At 42.5% G+C, this 12,615-nt stretch overlaps 1 protein-coding gene across 1 annotated transcript in view; it reads left to right on the forward strand.

Moving 5' to 3' along the window:
- Positions 1–12,615, forward strand: part of LOC138968050 (glutamate receptor-like) — a 108,330-nt gene that overhangs the window by 60,685 nt on the left and 35,030 nt on the right. The window contains exon 9 of the mRNA XM_070340613.1: positions 9,994–10,101. Coding sequence (XP_070196714.1) covers positions 9,994–10,101 — 108 coding nt within the window. The remainder of the gene's footprint in view (positions 1–9,993; positions 10,102–12,615) is intronic.

Raw genomic sequence — 12,615 nt, forward strand, 5'->3', positions numbered from 1 at the left:
AGTACTCAGGGCTCCCCATATCGCGCGTCCCTGCGTCCTATACGCACTAGAAGCCGAAAACACGTGCTATAAATATATGGAGGGGGTCCCTGGACGCACTAGATTTTAAAAGAGCGGGTCCTAGGACGCACTAAATTTCCTTTATCGTGCGTACCGTAGATACTATTTTCAGACTGCAATCGACACTTTGCAGTACACTATACGTGACCACAATGTTTTATAAGTACACTGGGACTTTTCGGCTTTTGGTCCCTTGGGACCCTCTCAAATACTGCAGTGGGGGTCCATTGACACTCTAACATTTAAAAGTGGAGGTCCCGGGACCCACTAGGAGGGGCGGCCGTGGGGAGCCCTGCTCGTACTAGCGAATTAGTTTTGCATATCTGTGTACGCACATGTTTCAGTGATTGATTGTTTAATAGAGGATTGGGTGTTGTTTGCTCTGGTCAAGTTTTTCTTCACTGGATGTTTTTGTATTACCACATCATTTTATATCGCAAATCTGTTGAAGTGGGACAAAGAAGGGAGTGGATGCCGTCATCATTTGGGAGCAACCACATATAAAAAGGGAGAGAGAGAAAGAGATAGAGAGATACAGGGAGACTGACAAAGGGAGGGGGAAGAGAGAGAGAGAGAGAGAGAGAGAGAGAGAGAGAGAGAGAGAGAGAGAGAGAGAGAGAGAGACACACACACACACACACACACACACACGCAGACACACACGGAGACACATAGAGACAGACAGACAGACAGATTTGATGTTGCAAAATCATGTGTAACATGTGTATCATTATTTTATATTTTCAAGGAAGAGAAATTTTCATTTGATTTGTTCGAACCAAAAAAGCATGGCTAAGCTCTCCCTTACCAACAAGAGACGTAGATAAGGACAGAGGAAGGCCAAAGGGCTCTAATGAAATCACCGCCAAAGAATCAAGTTGAGCGTTTGATAGTTTAGAAGGTCTGACGTAACTGGCATCGCCCTATACACATTTTTGCCATTTCTTCATAAGAACATTGAAGCCCCCTCGAGCCAAGAGGGAGCCAGATACATTTACAGAAACATTTGAGGCTGTTCAGATGCGGTGTGGGTTTTTATTCTAATCGTCGTTCGATATATCCCCTGTCGCGGTGTTGATGCTTAATGTAATGATAAAAGCTATGTGTGTGTGTGTGTGTGTGTGTGTGTGTGTATGTGTGTGTGTGTGTGTTTGTTTGTGTGTGTGTGTGTGTGTATAAGTGTGTGTTTGTGTGTGTGTATGTATGTGCGTGCGTGCGTGCGCGCGTGCGTGCGTGCGTGCGTGCGTGCGTACGTGCGTTCGTGTGTGTGTGTGTGTCAATCGCATTTAAAAGTGCGCGTGACCTTTTCAAATCCACCTGTACCGTGTCATCGTGTGTGCTCTGGACCCTGTTAGCAATCCTGTCCTCATTCATCTGCCAAGAACTCTCTGCCAAATTGGAAACTAAACATTTCGTCTTTTTGGACTGATATCCTGTTTTTCTTACTTTTGTTCCTGAATTCAATTTCGTTACCTCCTGGCCTGGAAATTTCTTTTCACTCTCACGGGATACCCGTTTATTTCGCTCTCCGATGTCGGTTGTTTGCCGTTGTGCTTTGGAGACCAGAACAATCCTTTTGAAGGCACGCACTCCAAAAACGATTGCTCGAACTTCACAAAATGTTGACGCAAATCGGGGATGAAATATTGTTGCATGATCACCGACTGGAACTTGATCAGACAAAAAATATGAAATAAAAGGAAGAGCCGATAGAAAGAGAGAAATAGAAGAAAAAGAAGAGACAGAACAAGAAAGAGAAGCAAAAGAAGAAACAGAAGAAGAAAGAATGAAAATGGGTCATATCATGTCAGTGTGACATGGTGATCACGAAATGAATTGTTTAATAGAAAGAGATAATGTGCATAACATCTGCAAACGAGTTTTGATTTCAAACGAAAATTGTTTTGTTTTATGTTTTACCCTGTCTCTGTCGTTGTGTCTTTATCTCTGAGTATCTGTCTTTCTTCTCTTTCTCTGTATATGTCTCTGTCTCTCTTTGTCTTTCTCTCTCTTTGTCTCTCTCTCTCTCACACACACACTATCTCTCTCTCTCTCTCCCTCTCTCTCTTGCTCTCTATGTCTCATTCTCTGTCTCTCTCTGTGTCTCTCTATGTCTCCTTCTCTGTCTCTCTCTGTGTCTCTCTTTCTCGCTTTCTCTCTCTCTCATTACCTAAATACCTAATTACTCCTCCAACCGACCCTATCCACTCCCCCACCTCACAGAGTCAGATATCAAGAGTCTGTTGACACTTTTTTTTTTAAAACAGGAAGAAAAAATACACAAACAGAACCAGAAAGAGAAAGAAAGAAAAAAAAACACATCTGCAACGCCCCAAGTCTTCAGTGTCACGCGAAATGTGATCCTCCCTTCCGGAGGAGTCTTGTGCGTTAGAAACTAATTACAAAACACGCAACTGTCCCGAAGAATCTTTTTCAATAAATCCACAGATAGAGAACACGCTGAGAGTTTGGGGATGAACGAATGCACGTTCTGCGCGATTTGAGTATCGTGTGACAGATAGTGACAGAATGTTCCGACCACGGAGACTAGAGGTGAACGATCTCTTTCCACTGTCGGTCGAGTTGAATTCGGCTTCGGAGAAAATGCTACTTTTGTATCGTTATTTCTATATTGACAATCCAATGGTAATTAACATCCCTTTAATAATCATGAAGATGTGAGTTGAACAATACGCATCATTTCGTGGACTCTTCTCACCGCACGCGTCGACTCTTGACTGCATTTTCAAAGTTACAAATCAGCAACCTGTTGGAACAGGCAACATTAATTAACTTTTGCATGCACCAAAGAGACATCATTTTGCGTTACCATGTTCAGTTAATCTCGTTCTGCCGGGGATCAGCTCGTTACTCCCCCGGCTCGTTACTCCCCCTTAGGGTTAGGGTTAGGGTTAGGGTTAGGGTTAGTAACAAGCCAGGGGAGTAACTAGCCGGGGGAGTAACGATATAGGGGAGTAACGAGATGCTCCCGTTCTGCCGTTGTGCGTTGTAAAACAGCTGTGTGTGTGTGTGTGTGTGTGTGTGTGTGTGTGTGTGTGTGTGTGTGTGTGTGAGTGCGTGCATACGTGCATGTGCTGGCCATTATCAGAATATCAATGTTTTGTCGTTGATCGAAATTTTTTTCAAGCATTTTTGAATTCCGAATAAAAGTTGTTAACCCGTGATTTGTAAAAATGTAAATCACGTTTTTGCGCCCGACATTTTCTTGTCATCTCCAAAGTCAAGGGACAAAAACGAAATCCCTTGACTTTTGGGGTAGCGCGACTGTTAATTTTAAGATATTTGTTTTCATTTTCTTTTCATTACTAGGATGTCCCATTGTTGGGAAATTCCGGTCGCTTCCTCCCAATGGAAAGCTAGCAGTGACAAGGTCGCACTACCCCAAAGTCAAGGGATCTATTAGTCCCGTTTCGCCGTTATCCCATTTCACCCCCATCCCATTTCGCGACATTCACAGGCCAAGTGTCATTTTACCACCATATCATGGACCATTAGCTCCACATCCCATTTTGGCGCAATCCCGTTTCGCCGTTAGCCTATTTCGCCCCCATCCCATTTTCGCGACATTTCACAGGCCAAGTGTCATGTTACCACCATGTCATGTACCATTAGCTCCCCATCCCATTTTGGCGCAATCCCGTTTCGCCGTTAGCCCATTTTGCCCCCATCCCATTTTTGCGACATTTCACAGGCCAAGTGTCATTTTACCACCGTGTCATACCACTCGCGCCACATTCCATTTTGTCGCCATGCCGTTTTGCCGTCATCCCATTTCGCCGCCATTCCTATTTCGCGACATTTTGGATTGTGGCAAAAATGCGATTTCGCGTAACGGAATGTCTTCCTAGTAAGTTGAATAACGCAGTTATTGTTATATGAAGTCTTATATCGCGCGCGTATCTCCAGACTCGGACTCAAGGCGCAGGGATCTATTTATGCCGTGTGAGATGGAATTTTTTACACAATACATCACGCATTCACATCGACCAGCAGATCGCAGCCATTTCGGCGCATATCCTACTTTTCACGGCCTATTATTCCAAGTCACACGGGTATTTTGGTGGACATTTTTTATCTATGCCTATACAATTTTTCCAGGAAAGACCCTTTTGTCAATCGTGGGATCTTTAACGTGCACACGCCAATGTAGTGTACGTGCACGAAGGGACCTCGGTTTTTTGTCTCATCCGAAAGACTAGCACTTGAACCCACCACCTAGGTTAGGAAAGGGGGGAGAAAATTGCTAACGCCCTGACTCAGGGTCGAACTCGCAACCTCTTGCTTCCGAGCGCAAGTGCGTTACCACTCGGCCACCAAGTCCTATACGCAGTATAGTAGTATAGTGAGGTTTGGCAAGAAGAATAAATCAAAAATAGGATGGCGGCCAATGGGATGGTGTCAAAATGGGATGTCGCGCTATTGTTATGACACGTTAGTAAAATGACGCTTAGCTTGAGAAATGTCGCGACAATGGGATGGGGGCGAAATGGAATGGCGGTGAAACAACATGGCGGCCAAATGTGACCCTCCACGACGAAATGAGTCGCATGTCACCTCGCGCGGTTCTGCGCTAGGCTCGATATAAGTCCGGAGAGTGTATGGTAACAGCGTGAGGGTCACCTTAGTCACAGGCTTATAACTCAAACAGTGTTCGCTCTTTTCTAAAACGGTTTTCACCACTGGATAGAGCATAAAAATCTCTTTAGGAAAATGTAAAAATATGAAAATCATGCAAAGGTGACATGCGACTCATTCCGTGGTGGAGGGTCACAAATGGGATATGGTGTCAAAATGGGATGTCGCGCTATTGTTATGACATGTTAGTAAAATGACGCTTGGCTTGTGAAATGTCGCGAAAATGGGATGGGGCAAAAAATGGGACGGCGGCAAAATGGGATTGCACCAAAATGGGATGTGGATCTAAAATCACCCCCACAAAAGTACATTTTAAGGGGCTTATTGTCCGTCAGGTCTTAATTGCCTATATTGGACATGAATTGGTTTATACGATTCGAGGTTTTACGCCCTCACGGCTTTTGATGTATGCGTGTTTAGGGGGTATCTATGGAAGGCGAAAAGGGTCAAATGGTCGAGCAAAAGGATCGAGCAAAAGGATCGATCTTTTCGCGTTTGACCCTTTCCGCCCGACACGCGGAAAGGGTCAAACGATCGATCAAAAGAATAGATCAAAAGGATTGATCCTTTTACTGGATCCGGTGCCGACAAAACGTGGAACCGGAATTTTACCGGCACACAGTCTGGAGTTCACATTTTGGTGGCAAACTGACTTCAGAGTTCAGTTCGCGTGTACGTGTGTCCAGTGTTCCAGATGATCGAACGTGTAGCAAAGACCTGTACGTGTACGTGTAGATATTCCGTCACCTGTGACTCACTTTTTTTTCTACAATGTTCCAAATCATACGTTGTTTACCAAGACTGCAGATCTCGGCTCAAACGCGTGACGTAAAAACTAGATTTGATGACGTTACCCGTACACGTTCCTGTATACGTGCTGAAAGTGGCACATCTAGATCTGTTGCAGACGAACGCTTCGCGCCAAACACTTTTCACACAGTAATTTTAACTACACACCCCTAAATGTACTCGCTTAAACAAGAAGAATTTTTTGTTTATTTCTCTTGATATTTCATGCTCCTTCACGCCGCACCAGAACACGTAATCTACTTACTTTACTTTCTAGATTCGTTCTTTGTGCTAATCCGTTCCATGATTTTCCGAAACAGCGCGATGAAACTGCTCGTTCAAAAGTATCGTGTAAAAGGATCGATCCTTTTGCACGATCCTTTTGCTCGATCATTTGACCCTTTTCGCCTTCCATAGGTATCAGCCATCTGCACTTATGGTAAAATGACCAAGATCTTTAACGTGCCATTGTGGTGACACGGGGGTGGGAGATGGATACCGTCTCTGGGGCCCGGATTCGAACCGGCGACCTTTCCATCACAAGTCCAGTGCTCTAATAATAATAATAATAAAGATAGCTTATATAGCGCCGCTTCACAAATTTAACTATGCTCTTAGCGCTGTACATCGAGATATAACAATTTCAATAATATAAATACAAAGAGGATATTATAATAATACACATTTACAAATATCACTCACGTGCATACATCCTCGTGCACACCACGCGCATACACACTCCCACTCATTAACAAGTGCTTCCACCCCCCTGCCACTGAGATGTTCATATACCCCCCTGGACAAGCTCACACCATGTCCGTCTCCTCTCTGGACTGTACATACACTCAGCAAGAAAAAGAAAGACTAAATGCAAATTTCATACAGAACCCTATAGCTCAATCAAAGCTGAAGCAACTATACAAAAAAGACACATTCAAACAACAAATCTAACTTCACCTCTAACAGTCTATAAAGATGGCAAGGACAATTTACAAGGATTCGCGAAAAAGGTGCGTTTTAAGGGAACTGCGGAAAGAGTCCTTAGAAGCAGAATGGCGAACGGAGGAAGGGAGAGAATTCCAGACAATGGCAGCCGCAGAAGCAAACGAGCGATTTCCAAAAGAAGGCAAGCTTCGCTCGAGAGTTTCCAGTTTGCAACTGTCAGCGCGTGAGCGGAGGTTGTAGTCAGAGGGATTGTCATATGTGACGAGCAGTTCCTGGAGGTATTTAGGGCCATCTTCAAATTTGGCAGAGAAACAGATACAAGCAAGCTTGTATCTGATACGAGCGGACACGGGAAGCCAATGAAGGGAACGAAGAAGTGGTGTGACATGATCAAACTTCTTAGAACGATATATCAATTTGGCGGCAGAGTTTTGTACCTTTTGGAGTGACTCGACAAGTTTTTGATCACAGCCATAGAACAGGCTGTTGCAATAGTCTATTCTGGATAGAACTAGAGAACAGGCTAGAGTTTGAGCGGCTTGGGGGGTAAGATAGTGGCGGATAGAACTGATTTTCCTTACGTTACTGTACGCAATTGTGCGGATGTTTTGGACGTGCTGGGAAAGGTTGAGGAAGTGGTCGAAGGTAACGCCAAGATTAGTCACAGAAGAGACAAAGTTGACGTCGCTATCACCGACATGAATGCTAGAAGGCAAAGAATTTTCAGGGAAAGATCTGTACTGGGACCTGACAAGCATGGATTCAGTTTTCGAGTCGTTTAGCTGTAGTTTGTTAGCCGTCATCCACGCCTTTACAGCAACAACACAGTCTTCCATTTCACTCACAGTGGTATCAATTTGATCAATCTCACTGTCTTTGTACAACTGGTTGTCGTCTGCAAAGGCGTGGTGATCGATAGGATACTGTTTGACGAGGTTAAAGAGGGGGTTCATGTACAAAACAAAAAGAACTGGACCCAACACGGATCCCTGAGGAACACCGAACTGAAGGACTGTGGATTCTGAACTGATGCCGTTTACCACGACTGTTTGAATCCTATCCGAGAGATAGGACTCAAACCAGGACAGTGCAGAACCTGTGATGCCAAAAGTTGCCTCAAGGCGGGCTGTCATAATTGAGTGGTCAATGGTGTCGAACGCAGCGGACAAATCGAGAAGCGTGAGAACAGACACTTTACCGTTATTGAGAGCCATCAGAAGGTCGTTCACAATTTTCAACAAAGCAGTTTCAGTGCTGTGGGCAGGTCTATAAGCCGATTGGAGGCTGCTGAGAAGATTGTTTGATGAGAGGTGGGCATTAAGTTGCAGCAAGACCAGTCTTTCCAAGATCTTTGAAAGAAACGACAAGTTCGAAACTGGTCTGTAGTTCTTTAAATCATTGCGGTCGAGGGATGATTTCTTTATCAGGGGTTTGACAAGAGCTCTACCACCTGAGCTACCCGGGCCCCCTCACCCCCACCACCCAGCGGAGAGGCTTTAAACAAGAAACAATTATAATAATAAAAGGCATGCATTACTTTGTGGAATGCGATATATTTTTACATTTTTACATTTTTACAAGTCACGGGTTAACAACAGTCCGTCTTTCTTCTGTTTTTCTTCTACTCGTATTTCCCGTGAGAATGCGTCCTGGTTTTTGTCGGTGTCATTCCTGTGGTCTTAACCAGGTCATGTTCCACACAAAACGTGTATAGGCTTTGTCTCTTTGTTGTAATGTGAACGTTAAGAAGATCACATGTTCTGGATAATAATACTCTGGGGTGTCTGGCGTAAACTGTTGACATTCTTGCCAGGCCCTGATCATCTTATAGGACAAGTAGACATTCCTACATCTATTGCTTTGGAATGAAAAACATGTTCAGCCTCGAAGATTATCAGACCAAGAGGGTAAAAACATGGGACAGTATTATCCGGCCCAAACCATCTCATTAGGCGGGGAGATGTATTGGCACCCGTGTTCCTTTAAAATAAAATGTTTAAAAAACAAAAAACATGTCAAACGTACGAGACCAAGAGGGGGGGGGGGGGTGGTTAGTGTTGTCAGGCCTTGATAACATCCTGACCTCAGGTCAAAATGAGTTCGGCTTATTCTATCCCTGACAGGATGCCTTCGTTTTCTTTCTGTGGGTAAGAAATCGATTTTTTTTTTACATATTTAGATCTTTTCGTAATGTGTTATGGATATAAGCAAATTCGCGATCGTCGATAATGATTTTTCATGGTGTTGTGTAATTTTTAAATTACAAAGGAATTGATATGTAGGACAGTTTCAAGCAAGCTATTTTTCGCGTCTGTATTTACTGTGCAAACAACTCTAAATATGACAAAAGTGTAACGTGATAATCAAGCGTTTGGTTTCGGCGCTCGCTGGAGCAGACGAATTTTTTCTGACAGTGATGCAACCATATATTATGGTCTCCTTCCGGCAGCAGTCCCAAAATTTCGACTTGTTTTGACCTTAGAACGATGTCTTTATCATAACTGTGAAGAACAGAACGGAGATCACTGTCGAAGTCGGCCAATCTGCAATCATTTTCGTCTCGCGAACACTGCTCGCGAACAACATATGGGAGATAACTCTGTATTCTTGTTTTGATAGATTCGCGTAGGACTTTAGCGTCCGGTCAGAAAGATAACTGGTGATAGCCGTGGAGCGATGATGATCAGAATGGCCTTGATAACTGAATAGGAAGAGGTGACAGATTCGCACATATGTTCATTTGAAATTGACAAGAACAAATGTCAAGTGTAGAAATGCAACCGACCACGAGAGAAACAATCACATCAGGCCCAGGGAATTTTATCGGACGAGGTAACCGCTTCGTACATTGATTTATGTTGAAAGACAAAGACAAAAATATCCCAGCATCAAGTTAGGGAGAGTGATGGAACAAAAACTGAACTCATTTCGTTCGACCGAACTGTCAGGCCAAGATAATCTTTTAGGACAAGGGGACATATTTCTTCATCTCTTCATTTGAAATATCAACACAAACGAAATGTCAAGCTCGTAGGATTATGAGACCAAGAAGGAGAAGAAAAAATAAACGCAAGGGTTTACTTCTGCAGGGGGCTAGCTAATTCAGTTAAAACTGAGCATCAAACAAGTTTGCCCAAAAGGATAAAATTCTAATCTACAATCTGCTAATGCTTTAATTTCGACTCAGCAGAGATGTTATTAAAACTGCTGTTTCACTTTATATTGCTACATGCGTCTTGAAACTTACCCTTATACAAACAAAAAAGTAGACTTCTAACTATAAAATGAAATAAGACAATTACAGCAAAAATGGTCCGACAAATGTCAGCGTATTCCAAACTCGCCTCCGAAATTGAACTATGTTTTAGCATTGGTTTGATCTATGTTTGGCTGAAAAAAGTGTCACTGATCTTATTTTAATTATGTCAAAGATGTTTTGTTCTGCTCTCGTTCTTTCTTAAATGTTTATTTCTTCTCTCTGTCTTTCTTAAAAACAATATTGTGCTCATACTCATCCATTAATCGTGTACCGTTACCTTTCAGGTGGGAACGTGGACGGAAGATGAGTTCGAGCCCAAAGTACCAGAGCAGATCCTGGACAAGATCAACAGAACCATCGACAACAGAACTCGCGTGGTCATTTCCATTGACGTAAGTTTTGTCGTTGAGAGATTAAAATATGTTTAGCAAGACGACAAAATCAACATAACTCGCGTGGTTATTTCCATTGACGTAAGTTTTGTCGTTGATAGATTAAAATATGTTCAGTAATACGAACAAATCAACAGAACACGCGTGGTTGTTTCCATTGACGTAAGTTTATACTACAAAGTTCGCGTTGTTGTTTTCATTGAGGTAAGTCTATACAACATAACTCGATTTGTTGTTTCTATTGACGTAAGTCTATACAACATAACTCGATTTGTTGTTTTTATTGACGTAAGTCTATACAACATAACTCGATTTGTTGTTTCTATTGACGTAAGTCTATACAACATAACTCTATTTGTTGTTTCTATTGACGTAAGTCTATACAACATGACTCGAGTTGTTTGTTTCCATTGATCGTAGTATTTGTCATGACAACATGAAAGATGTTTTAAATACTACACGATCAACAGATCTATCATCAGAACTCGGGTTTGTTGTTTTCATTGGCGCAACTTTGGTCCAAAAGAGATTAAAATATGTTTAGCAATACAGCAAGATTAATATAACTATCCAAAACAGAAATTGTGTGTTTGTTTCCATTGACCTACATTTTGTCCATGAGAGAATCAAATATGATTTGCAGTACGACCAAAAATATTCAACGGTTAAAAAAAATGTGTTATTACTTTGGGAATGTCCTTCTCTTTGAACCTAACTTTTGCTTATAATTTAGAAACTTGTAACGCTAAAAAGAAACGTAGAAACCAGTTACGCTAATGCGTTTTACTAGCTAAAAAACACACATGTTTATCCCACAAGCAAATACACACACAGACACATATTTACGACTCCCCTTGCCCCCCTACCCCCCAACTCAACACCACCCCCAAATAAAAGCAGCAAGTCGCATCATTCTTCCAAAGGGATTATTGCCATTCGTAAACCAAGCATCCCTCCGCACATTCATTTTCTAACGCCCAAAACAGCACAAAACACCGCGTTCTGCTCCCCATCTAGCAGCATCGTCAGTCAATGCCCGGCCAACCAGCGCCATTTATCACCACTGAAAAACAATCATGCGGCCATACGGCCTCTCCCGCTTGTGCAAAAATGTAATCATTGGGACGCAGCAGATCATCATAAACATGCATTTGGCGCATTGGTGCGAGGAAGCGAGTGCACTTGGTTCGACACCAGAGGCACAGCTATTCTACTGCTACGAGATGATCTTTGCTAGAGGAGTCTGGAGCGCATTGGGCTGAAAGGCATGTGTCCCTTTTGGTTTGTCAACGAACGAAGGTGGTCTAGTGCAGGTCTATAGATATTAACAGGAAGATAGTGAGAGAAGATAGTGAGAGAAAGATGGGAAACATGAGAAGAGCAAGAAAGAAATGAAAACTAGATAACTGCTTGATCGGTCTATAGTTAAACATTCAGAAACAAACACAGACACTAACACATACACGGACAGCTAGGCACAGATACACACACAGACACAAGCACACACACCCACACACTCACACACTTTCATCACCCCCATCCACACACACACACACACACACACACACACACACACACACACACACTCACACAAGCGCTACCACACTGCTAGACAGCGTGTGTTTTTTATATTTAGTCAAGTTTTGACTAAATATTTTAACATCGAGGGGGAATCGAAACGAGGGTCGTGGTGTATGTGTGTGTGTGTGTGCGTGTGTGCGTGTGTGTGTGTGTGTAGAGCGATTCAGACTAAACTACTGGACCGATCTTTATGAAATTTGACATGAGAGTTCCTGGGTATGAAATCCCCGAACGTTTTTTTCATTTTTTTGATAAATGTCTTTGATGACGTCATATCCGGCTTTTCGTGAAAGTTGAGGCGGCACTGTCACGCCCTCATTTTTCAACCAAATTGGTTGAAATTTTGGTCAAGTAATCTTCGACGAAGCCCGGGGTTCGGTATTGCATTTCAGCTTGGTGGCTTAAAAATTAATTAATGACTTTGGTCATTAAAAATCGGAAAATTGTAAAGAAAATTAAAAATTTATAAAACGATCCAAATTTACGTTTATCTTATTCTCCATCATTTGCTGATTCCAAAAACATATAAATATGTTATATTCGGATTAAAAACAAGCTCTGAAAATTAAATATATAAAAATTATTATCAAATTTTTTTTTTCGAAATCGTTTTAAAAACACTTTCATCTTATTCCTTGTCGGTTCCTGATTCCAAAAACATATAGATATGATATGTTTGGATTAAAAACACGCTCAGAAAGTTAAAACGAAGAGAGGTACAGAAAAGCGTGCTATCCTTCTCAGCGCAACGAATATCCCGCTCTTCTTGTCAATTCCACGGGCACTGCCTTTGCCACGGGCGGTGGAGTGACGATGCTACGAGTATACGGTCTTGCTGCGTTGCCTTGCGTTCAGTTTCATTCTGTGAGTTCGACAGCTACTTGACTAAATATTGTATTTTCGCCTTACGCGACTTGTTTAAACTTGCATCAT

The sequence above is a fragment of the Littorina saxatilis genome, linkage group LG6 (assembly GCF_037325665.1).
Source record: "Littorina saxatilis isolate snail1 linkage group LG6, US_GU_Lsax_2.0, whole genome shotgun sequence".
Classification (NCBI taxonomy): domain Eukaryota; kingdom Metazoa; phylum Mollusca; class Gastropoda; order Littorinimorpha; family Littorinidae; genus Littorina; species Littorina saxatilis.